Source organism: Emydura macquarii, unplaced genomic scaffold (assembly GCF_026122565.2).
Source record: "Emydura macquarii macquarii isolate MOO-44397 ecotype Brisbane River unplaced genomic scaffold, CSIRO-AGI_Emac_v2 contig_561, whole genome shotgun sequence".
Classification (NCBI taxonomy): Eukaryota; Metazoa; Chordata; order Testudines; family Chelidae; genus Emydura; species Emydura macquarii.
The window spans coordinates 11722922-11741713 of record NW_027130698.1 but is presented as its reverse complement, the minus strand read 5'-3'; the positions used below and the strand labels follow the sequence as shown (position 1 = coordinate 11741713).

The 18792-nt window shown below is 40.7% G+C and overlaps 1 protein-coding gene across 3 annotated transcripts in view; it reads right to left on the bottom strand.

Moving 5' to 3' along the window:
- Positions 1–18792, bottom strand: part of PLCG2 (phospholipase C gamma 2) — an 80652-nt gene that overhangs the window by 49543 nt on the left and 12317 nt on the right. For all 3 annotated transcript variants that reach the window (XM_067540154.1, XM_067540155.1, XM_067540153.1), the window contains exons 3-5: positions 6668–6808; positions 2904–2997; positions 1459–1506 (exon numbers count right to left, since the gene is read on the bottom strand). In XM_067540154.1, coding sequence (XP_067396255.1) covers positions 1459–1506; positions 2904–2997; positions 6668–6808 — 283 coding nt within the window. The remainder of the gene's footprint in view (positions 1–1458; positions 1507–2903; positions 2998–6667; positions 6809–18792) is intronic.

The following is an 18792-nucleotide window of genomic DNA, read 5'->3' as shown; positions in this document are numbered from 1 at the left end:
CTCGGTTTGTATCGTAATCAGCTGCCCAGTGCCACAGATTGCTTGGAGAATGGTGTTTCCTGCAATAACATGTTTTCATTCACACAATGAGAACATGTTTTATTTTTCTCTTAGGAAAAGGATAAATGAGAGGAAATGAATGTTATTTTCTGCACTGAACTGGAAGTACAAACATGAATGCTGCTGGGAGAAGGAGGGTAGCTGAGCTGCATTACAATGCCTCGCACCCGTGGGTTAATTTCCTTCTCATTGCATCGTACAACTTACATCAACTCCAATGAGAAATTTGCAGCTGAATTGCAAGACAGCATCCTCTGCACAGCAACAGGCTATACAGCACCTCGGCTAGACAAGCAAGGATTCTCTTTCACTCTCACTCACCATAAAGGGAGATTTTGAAGACTAAAATCTACGCCATTTTGTACACTGGCCTGCAGTGAGTAGCTCCCATTTCTCACAGGAACCCAAATATGTCACCTCAATAGTCACAATATGCTGCAGCTTCCTCAGTTGAGAAGCATGAACCCTGAGATAACTCATCAGCCTAGGTCTCCCCGACACATAACAGAACGACAATCGCAAACAACCAGGCCAGTTTCACCAAGTTACATTTATCAAAGCAAGTCCTTGCAAGTGATAACTGCAAACTCTCTGGGACAGTGCCAGAGTCCTCAATAATTCTGAACTAAGATCCCTGGCTTCCTCTCACCTCTGTTTCCAAGGACTGTCTTGTGTTCACCATGCCCAGCCTACCCCACTCCCAGGATCTCCACAATGCTCCCCCTCCACTGGTCTCTCTGTCCCTCCTCACACTGTCCCCATGGATTTCCTTGTTCCTGCCTCACCCTACAAGGATTCCTGTCCCCTCACCTAGTCATGCTCCCCTCCTCCAGGCTCTGACTCACTGTGGGAAGGAAGGGCTATTGTTACTGCTGCTGCCTGGCCAATTCCGCCTGTGCCCCAGCTCACTTTCTTTGCCCTCTCAGGCAGTGCTGGAGGCATAGCCTAGGCAGGAAAGCAGAGTCCCACCCTCTGGGACTGATCAGCAAAGGGGCAACAGCCTCTACAAAGGAAGCAGCTAGGAGCTGCTGGGAGAGGGAAGCTGAAAGCTGGAAAGCGGAAGGGGGAAGGTATCTCCTCTCTCGCCCCATCTAAAACTACACCCATCATAATTTAGTTATGAAGAAAGGGCTGAAAGCAAAATGATGTTGGTTATTTCCTTCTCTGTTACACTATGTACATGCATCAGTGAATTTCATATGCCTGATGTCCCCATAACAAAAGAGAAGACAAATTCCCAACAAAAGAGCAGGTGCAGCGTCCTGGACACTCACATGTTCACGTAGGTCACACCTTTCTTATGCAAAGAAACGTTTGTTACTTTAAATTCCACTCCAATACTTAATGTAGAAAAATGGACCGTGAAAACTAAGCAAAACTTAAGGGTGAGATTCATACCTGTTCCTTCTAGTCTGATCAACAGAGTAGATCTGCTTTCTCAGCCAGCTTTAAAAAAAAACAGAGAAGTTTTTTTTAAGTATTAAGGACAAACAAACGGAGCCTGTTCAATATGACAATATCAGTGATGTAAGGTAAGCAGAAACATTTAAACTGGATACCTAGCGCATTCTAAAAAAGGAACAACATGTATTTTCAGGTGCTGCATCTGCCCCTGTTAATATTTGTGGTTTTACAATAGTATTTTCCTATTCCTGAACAAAAACGTTTTTCTCCCCTTGTTGTTGTGTGACAGGCCCATCTAAACAAGGGGAAATGACTAACAACACATATGGGGAAACAGTGAAAATAACTGGACACAAAAGAATAAGATTCTCAGCTGGCATAAACTGGCATAGTTCCACTAAGTCAATGGAGTTACACTGATTGACGCTAGTTGAGGATCTGGTCCCAAATACGGTCAAATGCATAAAGTAAAAATGAAAAAGAAAATCCGCTTAATCTCTTTCATCTTTTACCAATCTTAAATTAAAAAACATAAATCTGACAGATGTCAACTTTAGGGTCAGCATCCCTTTAATGATGTCAGCAATATTGACAGTGAAGATCTATTTATATAGGCATCTTTCATCCCAAAGAATAATCATAGTATTTCATTAAAAAACTCATATACGCTGTCTACACAGGAATCACTTTTTCTTTGCTGAAATGCAGCCACCTCTAGAATGATGCACAGCAACTGTATAACAGCACAGAGCAACACCACACAAAAGCTAAAGACAGGAAGTGCAGAATACTTTTTCCCAGTTGAAACTGAATTTAGATAGGTAGGGCATCAATGCCTGAGCTGCAATTTGGACAAACAATAGGTGAAGAAAGACAGGGTAGCAGGCCATGACTTTCCACCACCATGAACTAAAGGTGAATGGGATGAGAAAAAGTCGAGTCTGGGAGGGAGCTCAGGGCCTGTTGAGAAGAGGGGGATTCTCTGTACAGGGCTGGGTGGACAGAAGGAAGGAGAGGTTCTAGATGTGAGATCCTGAGAAACTCTGGGTCCCTTGAATCCTCTGAGAGGCCAACACACACACAGACCAGACATTCCCAGGAGGTTCTTAAAGACTTTCTTTGGCACCCAAATCTGGAATCAGGTAAGTTTATATAACAAACAAACAAAAACAAATCATAGAGCCTTATCCATTGCTGTGTAAGCAGCTATAACCCCATAGAAGACTATCAAGTAGCAAATGCTTCTATAAGATCTGAATTTGGATCATACTTTTTAAGTAAAGCATGTTGTCTGTAGAGTGGTTGCTCTTAAGGTAATTGGCAGACACCATTTGTTTTATCCTTGAAAACGTCTTTTCAGTTTTTCTCTGTCAAATTGCAAAGAAGCGTCAAGCTGTTGTAAGTCTCTCTCATAAACAAAGGGGGAAAATTCCACGTACCTCTCTGTGATTGCAGGCGTGGGAGCATTCATAACCTCTTGATGCAAGATATTCAAGCCACACAGCCATTTATCAGCATCATCTTTGGAATCAGCTGCAAAGATTAACACAATGTGAGAAACATTAATAAAAAACAGACACAATCTATGATGTGTGTGTGAAGTGGGTTGGTTACCCGTTCTCTTTGATACTCTCATGGCAGAGCTTTACACTGCCAATCCACCACGTTCGAAGGAAAGAATCTATGCTCGTTCTTAAGGATTTTAAAAGAACAACTACTAAACCTATCCAAACATCTCCTTTCAAATCTTTGGTCATCAGAACATAAGAAGCTTCAAAGCTGCAGCAGAAATACTGCAAACCTACAACTAGGTTCTCACTGTGATGCAGTAGAATTTTTGCTTTTTCACTTTCTGTTTGCCAAAGTGCAGGTGATGGGCTGAATGTAGCCCAGAGTTGGACACTAGAAGACGCTGTAGCCACCCTCTCCTTTAAAATGAACATGTGGCCTGTGGATGCTACAGATCCCAGCATGCAACACTCTAACCCTAACCCTTAACGTTTCTGAGTGGCCTACAAAACAAATCCTTCATCCTAGCTGCCATAACCACACCACCATGCATAGTCCATGCCAGACTACAGATTTGGAGGAAAGTCAACTTCACTGATTTATCTTGCATAGAAGGTCTATTTGGGGGAAGAGTCTTTAAATTCCCTCAGACTCCTGCGGAAGAATTAGAACTCAGATGCCTGTTCTTTTCATCCCTACTAAATGCTTTACATTTTCAAGTCTACTTTCAAGAAGGGCAATGTCTAGAAATTTTATTTCTTTCCAAAATGAATTTGCCTTTACACTCCTAGTACCCACAAACCAGAAGGGGCTGTGGGGTTGCCCATCATGGTGCCCAAAGGCCAACTTTGGTAATGATCCAACATCATCTCAGTGCCTACTAGTCAGATCAAGTTCATGCAGTGCATGCTGGGAGCTACAATCCCTGTGGGACACAGGTTTGTATTATTAAAGGTGCAGGTGGGCTACAATTATTCTTTTATGCTGAAGATTAGGTGCAGCCTTTGCTGTCCCTCAGTTGGGCAGAATTTGCACAGCCCTGCATTATAACATTCCAATTCAGAAATTCATCAGAGCTTCCTTCCACCCAAACTGTACTCCTGCAGAATTCTTTCCAGCTAGTATCTCCAACCTGAGCAGTTTCTGCAATATCCTTTAAAACAAAAACAGTCTTTCAAAAGATACAGATTATTTTAAAAAAATATACTTCAAACAATGCTGTATTTTCCAAAACTGAAGCCAGAGCCCAGCTTCCGATCCCTGTGGAAATCTTTTTCAATTGGTTACATTTTCGGGAAGGACAGACACCACCCACTGCCAGTCTAACTAATATCCCAAAGCGATTCTGCCCATAAAGAAAGCTGCCATTCCCCCTTAAGTAACAGTTACTTTGTATTGTTCACACAAAACAAGAAAAAGTGCTTTAACAAAGAAAAGGATTTTCCTGATATTGAAAATACCAGTCATGTTGTTCTGAGATTCAATGTTATGGCAACATACCTCCTGGTACTCAGTGTTCTCCAAGTACCTGCAGAGGCTAGATTTTGAGGAAAAAAAGCAAGGAAAAAAACCAGCCAACAGTGCTCAGTACACAATTATATTTAAAGTGATGCTGCAGAGTCAGAAATTTCAGGGACATTATGGGTTTATTCTAAATTAAAATCTCCAAATTTTCACCAGCTGCCATTAATTTTCAGCACACAAAATTTTGCATACCCCTTCACATGCAAAACCCACATTTGAGTGCACCAATCCTCTGTAGAGTTAACTGCATATTATTTCACAAGCATAAATATGGGGTTTGCTTACACACTTGGGAAAGTACCTCAGCTAGGGAGCACATCACTTCCACATTTTAAAAAAATCTCTCTGGCTGTTAGGGTTATAATGCTTACAACACACTGGTCACTTCTCTACTCTGCTAGGAACATCTTAAAAACTACTTCAATTTTTATTACAACTTTGCAAGCAGATTTAATGCTCATGAAACTGACAATGTTGGCTTGATTAAACATAGGGCCAGGGAATTCCCATACGATATGAAACCAGCTGTCCATGTATTCCTGTACCAAGGAAGATTCAATACCTCTTCAGTAGGTAGTTATCCCCTTCTTAAAGAAAATTTTATTTGTAATATCTATTGGTTAGAAACTGTCTTATGCCCTGAAGCGTGAGGGTTTATATCACATCCAAAACTCTAGTTAGGACTCTGTTTTTTTAAATCTTTTTTAAAAATAATTTGATTATCTCATTTTCCATAAAAATATCAATTTTTTAATCTTTCTAAGCTTTTGCCTTCAGTGATATCTTGTGTTAAAGAGATTCACAGCATAATATTGTGTTGTGCATAAAAGTATTTCCTTGTATTAGTTTTCTATTCCTTGCCTTTCAGTTAAATTAATGTCCCCTTATCATCTAAACATGCACAGCTCTAAACAATGCACTTGAGCCTGCAATTCACCTCCTATTCCAGTCCTGAGCCTCTCTTAGGATCTGGTCTACACTACAGAGTTAGGTCGACATAAGCTGGTTTGCGTCGACCTAACCATGGAGGTGTCTACACTTAAATTTCGCTCCCACTACGCTGACTTAACCCCACCTCCATGAGCAGTGTAGAGTCAAGGTAGATGTAGTTAGGATGACACAACTTCAGTGTAGACACTGCGTTGCTTACATCAACTGTTACTGGCTTTCAGAAGCCATCCCACAGTGCCCCACATTGACAGTATAATCAACACAAGCACTTCTGACGAGGACACACACCGCCGACACAAGGAGCCAAGTGCAGACATGTACAAGCGATGTAATTACTGCGGCGGCCGTATGCCAACGTAAGTTACTTAATTTTGTAGTGTAGACATGGCCTAAGTAAACTGACCCTGCCAGTTGTGTGATAGCTTTTTCTGATGTGGTCACTAAGAGGTAGGCTACGGATCCTACATTCACTTTTACTTGTGACCGCAGGCAGGTTTCAGTGGCCCAGGAGTGAAATATCGGCCCCAGTGAAGCCAATGGCAAAACCTCCATTGACTTCAACGGGCCCAGGATCGCACCCAGGTCTCAGATGTTAAAAAGTCTCACCTGAGATATTTAACTGGAAAGGCTCTACACTGCTATATGTGAGTGAATGAATCAAAGATATGTTCTTTATAAAAAAAGACTCTCCATAATGTTCCTTGTAAAGAGGCGTCAGGGAGCTGAAGGGTATAAAGAAATGGATCAACAGAACCATTCACGTAGGGATTTACTATGTATTTGCTGTCTGCACCTCACCTACAGATCTGTGCCTTGCAGTAAGTGACAGGCATTTCATCTTCCTAAAACACAAAGAGCTGGTGTCAAGGAGGACACAAGTCTGCTTGTAACAATTCAGACACCTAAAATGACCCACTAATAAGCCATGAAAATAATCATTTTAAACAACACAAGGAAAAAAAGAATCTCACCTAGTAAGTTATTTTAAAGCAAAAATTACAATGCCACAATTCAAAGGCATTAAGAGCAGTAAGGCTAAAAGCTCACTCTCTTGCCCCCCCCCCCCTTTTGGTTTTAAATGCTTGGGGTGTGTTACGAGGGCCAGGGAAAAAGAAAACAGCCTAAAGCTTTGCGTTACTGCTCTGACAATGCTATAGATTCCTAGTCTGGAGGGTTTACTGTTTAAGGTTTAAAGAAGAAAGAAAAAGAAAAGAAGTACCTGCTAAACTTAAGGTGTTGAGAACAAACTGGGTACCGTACAAAATAGTGAAGCAATGCTCTTTACTCTGTGTTGCTTTCCCGCGTTCAAAATCCTTTGCATTTTTCCCAGGGCGAATTTCCTTTATTTCCATCAGATCCACTGAAAGGAAAACAACATGCGTCAGTACAAATTGTGCTTACATAATTCCAGCAGAGACTAATGCAGGAAGACAAAATGTCAAAATAATTATTAGTAGTAGTAATGTATTAATGTATATGATTCTGAAGTCTTGGACTTGCTGCTATGGGAACTACCTAAATGTGTTTCTGCCCTAAAGGCTGGGGCAGGGGAGATTGGGAGAGAGAGACGAGGGTGACTTTTATGCAGAAACGCAAAAGAATGCAGTGAAAACGTGTGTGTGACCATGACACTTTCTCTCCACTGACCAAGTTATGTATAAAATCTGTAGGCTTGACAGGAAGAGTTGTCCGTGCACTTTTGCAAGTGTCATTTACTTTGAGAGTGGAGTTCCCTTTTTGACTGGCAAACTGTTTGGGGGTATTCAGAAGGTACAACACTCCACTACCGGCTGAGGTTACTTTTTTTGCACCATTAAACCAACTAAAACCTTTTCTGGTCTGCAGAATTTGAGAAGTTTTTGCAGGAAAATCTACAACTTTACACTTACGTTTCCAGGACTTTCTTTGCCTAAACCCCAATGTAACTATTAAGATATTTATGAACCTTCCTCTGCTCAGATCCAAACAAGTCTCTGTCTTCTAATAGAACCTTTAGCACTGCTGAGTGATCTATCCCTTCACACGGAGCATAGATACATACACTTTAAAAAATGATGAAATGAGAACATTGTGCTGATACGTGGTCTAGAGTCAGTCCTCTGCTTATCATACTCTGCAGCATGGGTCCGCACAACATTTGTGAGGCAGCACTGAAATAGAATATGTGCACTCTTACGATAAGATATTTATTAGAAAACTGAGGAAGTGGTTTCGTTCTGCCTGTAGACTGGACAGAAAGCACACATGGCTCTTCCTACTTTTGATGGGTCAAGAGTTACTGGTTACAGGATGAGGAGCGACGGCCCAAAAAAAAAAAAAAAAAAGGTTGCACTGCTGGTATTGAAATGTGTTTATCAAACCATACATGTCAGAGGAAATTGACGGGGGATTTCTGTTTGTATGTTTTCACAATTCAGTGTTACAGACAATGTATTTTAAAAGAGCACCTCGTTGCTACTAGATCATGACATACAAAATGTAGTGAAAAAGTTACTGTAAAAATAAAGAGGGGAGGCGCTGACCACTTTTTTCTAAAGCTCTGTGGGATGATTCATTTCTAGGTGATGTGGTTTGGTTTGAGCTAGTGGATGAGGTTGATCAGCAAAGCCTGGATGGTCAAATATTCATATACCTGGAAATTTCTTACTGTGAGCAACTGTCCCAGGCCTAACTTACTGCTCCATTTGGTGTTGTTTATCCCAGAGATGAAATTACTGGAGGGGACAGGGAGGAGGGGAAGAAAATTATTATTTTGTATTGAGGTAGCATCTAAAAGCTGCAGTCATTGACCAAGTCCCCAATGTGCTAGGTACTGTACAAACATGGAACAAAGAGTCCCTGCGGTAAGGAGCTTTATTTCCCCCGTATATTTATCTGCAAGATAAAGTGACCACTCCTTCTCCCAGACCCTATCCCCAGACTCCCAGTAAGAATAGTCTGGGAAAAATCTCCTTCCAAAATTTTCAAATGTGGGTGCATAGAGTTAAATCTACATTTAGGCATTGAGATATGTAGCCTGAATAGCAGAGGTGTTGAGTTATGACGAGCTCCCACTGACTGCTCAGTCCCTCTGAAATTCTTACTTAGGTACAGATCCATTTTAGGTAACGATCTTAAGGTGTCTCCATGTGAAAATGTTGGTGTAACTCACCAAGCATTTCAAAGGGAGTTTGAGAAAGACACATCAGGCTGCAGAGATCAAATTTAAATTCACAGTATAACCCAACATGGAAACATTTATCAGCTTCCCAGTAACTCTACTTGAGTGCCTTAACAACTCAGCCACCCCTCCGCACCTCCAGTCTTGAAGGTTGTGGGTTCAAGTCTTGCTTGATCTCACAGTGAAAGGCCACCTCCAATTCACCCAATTGCCAAATGGGTATTTGATCCCCCGGGTTAGAGCGGCCAAAGGCAGTCTGACACAATACTGGCCACATCGCTCCCACGCGTACTGTGAGCTATGAAACGGATGTGCCTTAACCGTGTCAGCCTGATGAGCCATTGATTCGGGGGAACTCTGACTTGCCTTTAACTCTGCTGATCACCATACACACAACCCAGCGATAAAAACAAAGATTTCCCAACCCTAATTGCTGTTTCGAGTGACTATTACCCCATACTGATCTCTGACATAGAAAGAGACAAACTTGCTTAATTTCTTCCCTCCGTTACAGAATACACACACTTCCTTTCCCTGCATTATAACCCAGATACCTCACTCATGCTCTCCTCCTCTCGGAGGGGGGGGAGGGGATCAGAGACATATTTTGGTTAGGGGTGTGACTTTTTTTTTACTAATATAGTTATACCGGTACAACCCCTAACATGAATGTAGTTATACTGGTATAAAGGTGCCCTACACTAGTATAGCTCATTCCCTTTCCCTTACCGGGGGTTATGCAGCTTTAACTATATCTGTATAGTTAAAGTGGAACAAGTTTTGTGTGTAGACAAGAAGAGCCACGCGGCACCTCAGGATCTAGTCAGATGTGCTCTACAATTCACTTATTTATAGGACAAATCAGATAGTAAACTTATTACCCTGTTAGAACAGGTAGCTGAATGGTTAGGACCAGATTTTTAAAAATTATTAAGGCATCATTCTGCTCATTGTTGCACTGCCTAACAGATTTAGGAGTCTACATCTCATTTTCAAAAGGGATTTAGGCACTAAGTGAGCACAGCAATGCCTAAATACCTTTACAAATCTGGGCCTAAGCTCAACCATGAGGGGAGGAGGTTGTGAGGGAGAGAGAACAGAAAGAATGAGCACGATTTAAGTCAACTTCCCTATCAAAAGTTCAAATCCAGTATCTTTCATGTTCCTAGAATTATCATACTTTATTTCTCTTAGAAAAAAATTCTATAGAACTTAACAGAGATGAAATCAATAGGATTCTAAACAAACTCTAGACTAGAGAAGGATAACCATTCCATAGGGCTCTTTTATAACCACTTTGTTGAATTTTATATAAAGATACATTTTTCTTTGTTACATTTTCTCTGATGATTAAAACTAGGCCACCCTATAGAAGGGTTATCCTTTTGTATTAAGTGCTATAGGGCTTTCCCATAAGGCCTGTATTGTGAGCAGGGACAATGCACTGGGGGAAAAGTGCTCTTTCTAGGGCACTGTAATGCTGAAAATCATGGGCTAGATCCTCAGTTTCAGGTTCCCCGTTGGTCCATAAATGAGCACTCAGAACAAGACAACTAGCACACATCCCAAGGAAATATATAACCATAAAATCAACCACATAAAGCAACAGACTCAAACCCAGCAACGTGAGAAAGAGAAAAGCTCAGACTTGATTCTCGTAAATCTCATGCCAGTTTGAACAGCCAGAAACTCCTAAACCTGTTTCAGAATGTCAGGCTTCTAGTTTACATGTCATCCATTCCATCAGGTGGCTATTTCTGTGGGAATTAAAGGATTTCCCTGGGAGGCTAGTCAGTTACATCCTCGATTCTGACAACTTGTGCAAGTGGCTACTTGTCCGAACTGCATCCCAAAGCGCCTGCAGTTACCATACTATTTCAGGCTCTGAGCTGACTCGTTGTGCAGTGGACAAGGCATGTGGCTGACAGCCAGGAACTCTCAAATTCCAGTTCCAGCTCTACCAGAGAGTTGCATAGAAATTAAGACTTGCCTAAGGCCATGCACTAGGAAGTGGGTAAAGAGGATTGTAACAGAGGTGTTGCACAGATTATATACACAATGCCTCCTAGAGCTCGCACTGCGCCAGGGCTCAAGTTCATTGCCCTATATTTAGCCCCTAACTTTTGAACCAAGAAATCTTTATTCTTTTCCACGAACAGAGGGTGGTTTTGCCTGTAGCCACAATTTTGCTCATGCATTTGAGAAATGGATTTCAGAAAATATAATCAGCCATTTGCACTATAAAATGAGAGGGTTTCTTCTTTGATGGGGGCAGAGACCTGACTTGACCTGACAGACACACAGAACTCTGCAATGTAGGAAAGTGTGCAAATGAACCCCCACCACAAGAAAAAGCCTTTTTCGTTTCCTTTTGCAAATGCACCTCGCTGTGGTTAACAGAGACAATGGCTCCATTCTCACTTCCACATAATCCAAGATTTAACTATCAAATGGCCACTGACAAAGTGTGCCACCATTGTACAGCTGTTGTTTTATTCAAAACATGAACATGGTGTAGGGCTGTGAACACAAAGCAATGTTTTTCATCAGAGAGTAAGGTGGCCCGGCCACTTACAGACAGCACACCCTCCAGAAATCGCACACACCTTGGTGTACGCGCAGTACAGAAAACAACTAGAGTCAAGCATAGTGAAATGTAATAAGAGGTACTATGCTCTAGTAGACTAACAAACAATTATAAGGCACAAAACTATTTGAAATACAGTTACAAAGGCTAAGGATTTGAGACGATTCAGTGAAGAAGACACACAGGGCTAAAGTTCCAAAGCAACGACAGGGAATTGAGCCATGTGACTGACTGATGCAAGTGGGAGGTGCATAGCTAACACCCACAGTTTAACAAATTCAGGCCACACGGGAGTTGTCACATACCGTATGATAAGGACAAGTACCATTTTACCAACTGTAACAACATTTGAAATTAAAGACCTCTCACTAGGCAGCTCAGCAAAATTTTACTGAACTTTTTAGAGTCCTCTCCAGTTTGGGATCTTTTAGATCAGGAAGCAGTAAATGTGAAAAGGCATGAGTTTGAAACTGTAAAGCCAAGTCACCGTCATCATATAATGGTTTCCCTCCCACTTTGTAACATTTACATACTCAAAAAATAAAGGTGGAGGAGGGGATTTAAATCCCAAGCAATGAAACAAAAATAAATTATATGTACATTTAACAGAAATTGAATCCTGGGCTTTGGAGAATAAAATATTGACTGAAGTCAACGGGAGCTGTGGATGCCTGGCACATTTATGGTGCAGAAGTGCTTTGAAGTTCATTTAACGCTGTCCCTGTTTCACTGACTGGTCGTAACAGGAAGTCTGGCCTTTGTAAGTTAGCATTAAACACAGAGTACATGAGCTGCTGAAGGGAAGAAATTATCATAGAGCAGTTAAAGGCTACATATGTTCATCTGTTAATTTTACCACAAAAACCAAGCTCTAAATATCCAGCTGAAAAAACGTATACATACTTACACCAAAGCACATAAAAGTCCCTTGGGTAAGAACTGAAATAGATCAGTTTCAAAAGGGGAGGGGAAAGGTGAATTTTAATGTCTCTTTGAAAAGTAACTTCATACAGATCAAAAAGTGAATTCACTTTTTAAGGTGGACTAATGTTAAACCGATATTTGCCATTCAGAATATACAAGAGAAAGGAAGTGGTGGAATGCAATTTTAAAGAGCTCAGTGTGGTAAAACTTCACATGTATGCATACAATGCTAACTAAGGAAATTCAGACAGCTAAAAGAAAGTGACAAGGCTCTGAAGACCAAGAAAATAAATGTTACTTCTAGAAACTGACATAATCAACTCTAAAATTCAGCCAACTGAAGCACTTGTATTGTTTAAGCACAATAAAAACCTTCACTTCTCAACAGGAAAAAATGCAAAATATTCACCACTTTTTCCATAAAGGGTAGGTGACGTGAATCGTTATTTTTGGTCTTTAGATTAGTTCTTATGAAGGGGAAAAGATGAGAGTTTCCCACCAACACAGCAAGTTCCCTTCAGCAAGATGATCTTGAGTAAAATTTTCAAAATGACTTAGGTGCCTAAGTCACATTTTCAAAAGCGACTCACATGCTGAGGAGGCAAAATCCCAGTGACTTTCAATGAGACTTAGGCAGCTACATCACTTTGAAAATAGCACTCACAGGTGTTTTGAAAAATGTTTACCCCTCTCTGAAGGCTGGGGAGTTGTGCAAAACTGAACTGTTCTCTCATTGGAAGGCCATTAACAAAGATTCTCAAACTAAAATTAACAAACAGTTACAGTTTCAGAGACACACTTTGCGCAACAGCATAAAGTTCAAGAGCCATACAGATCATACTTTAAAAGAAATACCTCCCTTGCTAACCAGAGTGGCACGGTCTTTGGCACTGTAGATATGACTGTATCAGCATCTATGTCACAAACTCCTCTTGTCAAACCCTGATGGCTGCCCAGTCTGCCAGCGGCTATCTAGACAATCACACTATAGCTGCAATGCCTCTGTGTAGTCCAGCTCTGACAAGCCTTGATAATCAAGTATCCTCTTAAAGATGTGAAACACTGCAAGAGACAAGTTTCACAGGCAGAGTTTCCTACCGTACAATGTAATCCAATTTGAGACTGAGAACAGAGGCAGTGCAATCTAAGGAGCAGAGCCAGAAACTGCAAAATAGGACTCCCAGATTCTATTTCTGTCTCTGCCACTGACTTGCCAGGTTAATTCTCTGCCTTAATTCATCCTCTGTAAATACAGTAAGGGAGCGTGAAAATCCCACCTATCCTCCAGAAAGGAAGTTGGGGGGGGGGGTGTTGTTTTAAACAAGAATTCAGTGGATTTCCCTTTGTCAGGCAGGAGGAATCTCAAAGCTCCTGGACTGCATGGGTAGAATAGTGCCTATTTACATACTTCACAGGGTTGTTGTGTGACTTAATCAAACTCGTAAGCCCACATTTTCCAAAATCCAGTTTCTAGATCTGTGTCTGTTCTCTCAGAAAAACCCATATGGTTTATGGTTGCAGAGCGGATACCTGGGAATGTAGCTACCCAATTTACAAGCACAAATAATAATACCAAGCCCTTCTATAAAGCATTCCCATCAGTAGATCTCAAAGCGCTTTGCAAAGGAGATCAGTATCATTATTCCCATCTTACAAATAGGGAAACTGAGGCACAGAACGGGGCCGTCACCTGCCAAAGTCACCCAGCAGGCCAGTGGCAGAGCCAGGAATAGACCACAAGTCTTCTGATCCTAGTGCAGTTCTCTAACTGCTGGGCCACAATGCTTCCCCAACTGTTTGATACCTGAACGTGCGAGAAGGGTAACTGCAATCAGAAAACACAGGCCATGTGTTACACAGACATATTTACATGCCACTACTGGAAAGGGGAGAACTAAGTAGAAGGAGTTCTCCATAGACTGACTGATTTTTTAGCTAGAATACTAAAATCTTTTTACAAATAAGTAAACTGAGCAGAGAGAGGTTATGCTAAATAATAAGTGTTTTATTTCAGTTTACACTAAAATAAATATCCTCTGGGCTGTGGCACTTTTCACCTCTTTCCACTAGAAATGATGGAAGTAGGAGACAGCAGCAAGCACAATACACTCACAGTGCATCAAGGTAACGCTGGGCTGAAGAAAGAGGAAATGGTTCTTATGCTCTACTCTGAGGCCATCTACACCATCAGAATGAAAAGCCTTAATTCGGACAGTTTGCATTCCAGTGTTTAGCACTGCTAGCCCATTATCTGTGCGAGACCTCTGGGTGTCCACGTCTGCCACTTACAAACACAAGTATTTAATCTTTTAAGAAAAACAACAATTGCAGAAAAAATAAAGACCATTAGCAAAACCACTTCATTGTTCTCTTTGAAACTCCCCTCTGATCTGAGGCCTACAAAAAAAAATAAAGCGGACAATGGTTTGACAGCTAACATGCTGTGACCACAGGTTCTGACTCTTCATAACCATCCCATTGCTATCTTGCCTCCCCGCATCTGTTTGTTTTATCGACTTGTGGTCCCCCCACCTTATACCTCAATTATAAGCTCCTTGGGACAAGAACCATCTTTCTAGTGTTTGTGTTTGTAAAGTGCCTAGCCTAATGGGCCCCTGATTCAGGCCCCTAGCTGCTACTACGATACTAACAGAGAGAATGATTATGAGAAAGAGGAAGAAGAGCTGGAGATACCACTCCAAATGACATTTGCGAGCTCTACTGTCAGTCCAGTTCTCATGCAGATCACAGACAGCTAGCTAATGAAGGGCTTAGATTTGCACAATAGCAAAACAAAGCCCCATGTCTGTGGCAAGCTCACGGAACCTGAGGGCTGGCAGGGGCTGGATGTGGTGCTAGCAGCCATATTGTGACAGAAGTTTGCAGAGGGAGACAGAGACCAATTTAACAATTATGGGCAGAGATATCTGATGTGCAGATTGTGAGCGTGGGCTGTAGGGAGGGCGAGGGAATTATTGACATTGATGGAAGGGAGAGATTTTGGAAGGAAGATGAGAAATTCAGTTTCCAGTTCATAGGGTTGGAAGAAGGCTATGCAGAAAGAAATGCTCAGCCATGCATGGGTGCATCAGATATCTCTGCCCACTACTCCACAACCAGACCCTCACCAAGTCCCATCACTTCTTCCTTTAAACTTCATCCCTTCCTCTACCTTCTTAAATCCTTGTCTGTATCTTTATCACCTCTTGCCTTGACTACTGTAACCAGCCTTCCTGTTACCTCAGTCCCTTCCATCCATTCCTAAACTGATCCAACAGGCGTTCAGAGTTCTCAAAGAATGAGATCCTATGGACCATTCTTTCAATAGTTAGTATCTAGTGCTACTGACATGCCAGCTTCTAAACGAAAGCTCAGTGGATTTGGATCAGGGTGGATTGATTTAAATCAAAGCAATTTAAATCACTGATTTTAATTCAGCAAGCAGGAAACCTTGATTTAATTTATCAGTTTTAATCGTGCTTTACATTTGTACTTTTTAGTTATTTTCCTAAAGGAAGGTTGATTGTCATTGGTTGGTAACCTTTAAAACATGTTGATTTGCAATTAAATATAGCCTTTACGTCAAATTTGGTGCTGCTTTTTGCTAACCAGGAGAATACACTATATCTATACACATTTGTTTAAGTAATTATACAGCCTAACTTTATACTCTTAATTTTTACATTTTTTTATTATGTCAGAAAATGGTGACTGATCGCTTTCTTATTTCTTTTTTATTTGTAAGCTCTGTTTGGATGGAAATTCAAATTTAATTTAAAATGCACAAAAACAGCATTTTAATTTTATTATTAAATAAAACTCCCTTAAATGTGCTGGATACATCAGACTAGAAAGTTGATCAAAACATGTTTTGCATTTATTAAACAAAGGAAGTATTACCTGTAGTTAATTAATTGAACGGATTGTTTCTGGTCACCATGTCTTTTAAGATTTTAAAAAACTAGAAGGTCTCATCCTCTCACACCTAGTTTTTATTCATAGATTGGAAACGGAATACAAGCTTTTGTGATTTTTCAACTGCCAGCTGGTTTCCTATCTTTGAATGAACTAATCATTGAACTGAACTAGTTGAACAAACTGAAGAAAATATTCTCTCTGCACCTGCAGAAGAGGCTGCTGCTGTCAAAAGCTGGTTTAGCCCCTTCCAAGTGCTTAGCTAGTGACTTCCACCAGTTCAGTAGTTTTTTTAAAAAACTTGTCAGCAAACATGTGCTGCTTAATATTTTTGTACTTAACTTAAATTATTTTAATAAATGATAATAAGTTTAGGCCTCAACATACTTTGTCAATTTCAAATTTAATTTTAAATAGGTTAATTTCTTCAAAATAGTTCATTTTTTTTTAAATCAATTTATTTTTTTTAATCTTTTTTTTCCCCCACTCTAGTTTGCATATCTTTAAAATCAAAGTCATTTTCAAATTTGACAAGTGGGAGAGAGAAATACACATGGACGGATAAATGGACAGACGTACCTGGGAAGGAATTAGTCCATAATATGTAAATGCCAAACTACTGGCATTTATTGCCAAGGGCTAGCAAAAAAGGAACCTTCCCAAATTTTCCTCCACTGCCTGACAGACAGGTGTGATCTGTCCGAGTTTTATAAACATTCTCACATATTTGAAAGTTAACTTGATTTTACCACAATATGGTAAGAAATCAAAAACACTGAAAATCTAGGTCAGTTTCCTTTTTCTTTAAAAAAAAGACTGCAGAAGTCATTTTACAGAGGATTGGAGCACTCTCAAAATGGCCAAGTAGATAAAAAAAAGTTAAGAGAATCCCCATATTGCCTTCAGCAAGAAGCTTATTTTAAAATCTTTGAACACACACACACAGACACACATACACACAGGCTCTCTCACATTCAATGGAGACACTATTAGCTCATCTGAGTGTAAGTTCTTATGGCTGTGAATCATCCATTTGGAAGTAAAGCAGTGGGAATTCAGAGAAAAGTTTGCAGAAAACTGCAAATCTTCCACTGACTCCAACAGAACCCAGTCACCACAAACTTTCTCTCAAAGGCTTTCCATGAAGCAGCTCACTGTAGTTAAGGGATGAAAAGGCTGTTACGGACTGGTTTCTTAATGTCCTGATCTTGTGAGTTGCTTGCTGCATGATACTGAACAAGTCATAACTTCTCTGGGTCTTAGTTTACTCATCTGTAAAAAGGACATCAGAATACCAGGAAATTTGTGAGGCTAAATTAGATAGGGTTTGCAATCTGATCAGAGAGACTTAGATGAAAATATTATAATTACCATAGGAAACCCTGGCTTTGCATAGAGAAGACCAACAATAACTGCCTGCTACTCTCTCTGGCTGTTTTCGTTTTATACCAATATAAGAGACTGGAGCAAAAAATGTACTTGAACGAGAAAAGTCATGGGGGAAGAGATTTCCAATCTTTCATACAGTCCAAAGGTAGCCAGACACATACTCTTAAATTAAAGGCCTGTTAGGCATTGCAAATACACAGCAGAAGTGTAAGGAAACCACATAATGAACAAGGCATTGCTAACCAAAGTCTGCATGAGTTAGAACATTGCAGATGCACCCCCAACATCTCTAATACGGTATGGGCAAAACAGAAACTATTGATGCAAATTAAAGAAACAAATTAATGAGCCCAATGTCAGTCACTTCAAGCCTTCCTCTCTGGACTAGACCGTACAGCAACCATTATTTCAGCTTTGCTGCAGTGATTAAAGGATTGAGACTTTATGAGATCAGCTTCCTTATCTTGAAGACAGTGTTACCAGCAGAGCTCATGTCAGAGCTCAGGACCAGTGAGCACTTCCAGTAAAAATTCCAGCGGGAAGGTGCATCTTTGTCACAAAAATATTTCTTTCCATCTTCTCACATGCTGTCACTTACACCCAGAATTCCTTCCCCTTTTCCTGTTTTTACTCTCAAAATGCTTTACAACAGCCGTATTATCATCTCTGTTTTACAGACGGAGAAACTGAGGCACAGAGCGGTTAAGTAACATGCCTAGAGTCACAGAGGCAGAGCTAGAAATACAACCCAAGCCTCCTGATGATCAGTCCAGTGCTCTTGCACCAAAATGACTACACAGTCATTCAAATTTATCCTTAAAGCACACTTCTTCCGCAAAACTCATCAGTGCAAACCCACTGAAGAAACATGGGACCAATACTCCTACTGAAATCAATGAGAAGATTCCCAGTGACTTCGGTGGACACAAGATGGAGCCCAATATGCATAGCGTCACCAAAAATGTTAAATAAAAATTACATGAAGGCTTCTGAATAGTGGGTGATCCCACATACTACAAATGCTGGGGTGTAGTATCTAAGCACAATGGGAAAAAGTTTAAGGGCAAAGTTTCAGCCATCTGAGGGTAAATAACTTTTGGTTACTGCTGATGTAGGATGGTTTAGAATTAGTGACGTAGAGGTTTGGTAGCTTATTACCAATACACATACGGTATTCTAGATGGGTGAAGGTGTTACAGTTTCTAAGGTGTCAGGAGGACTATTTGAGGCACTGTAAGGAAGAGATTATTGAAAGTTAGGTAAGAAGGCCCATCAGTGTGCAGCCGATTTCTGCAGATAGGGTCATCTCATCGTTCTGTATCTTGGGGAACTCAGTGCTGCACAAACATAAAAAAACCTCTCTCTGTGT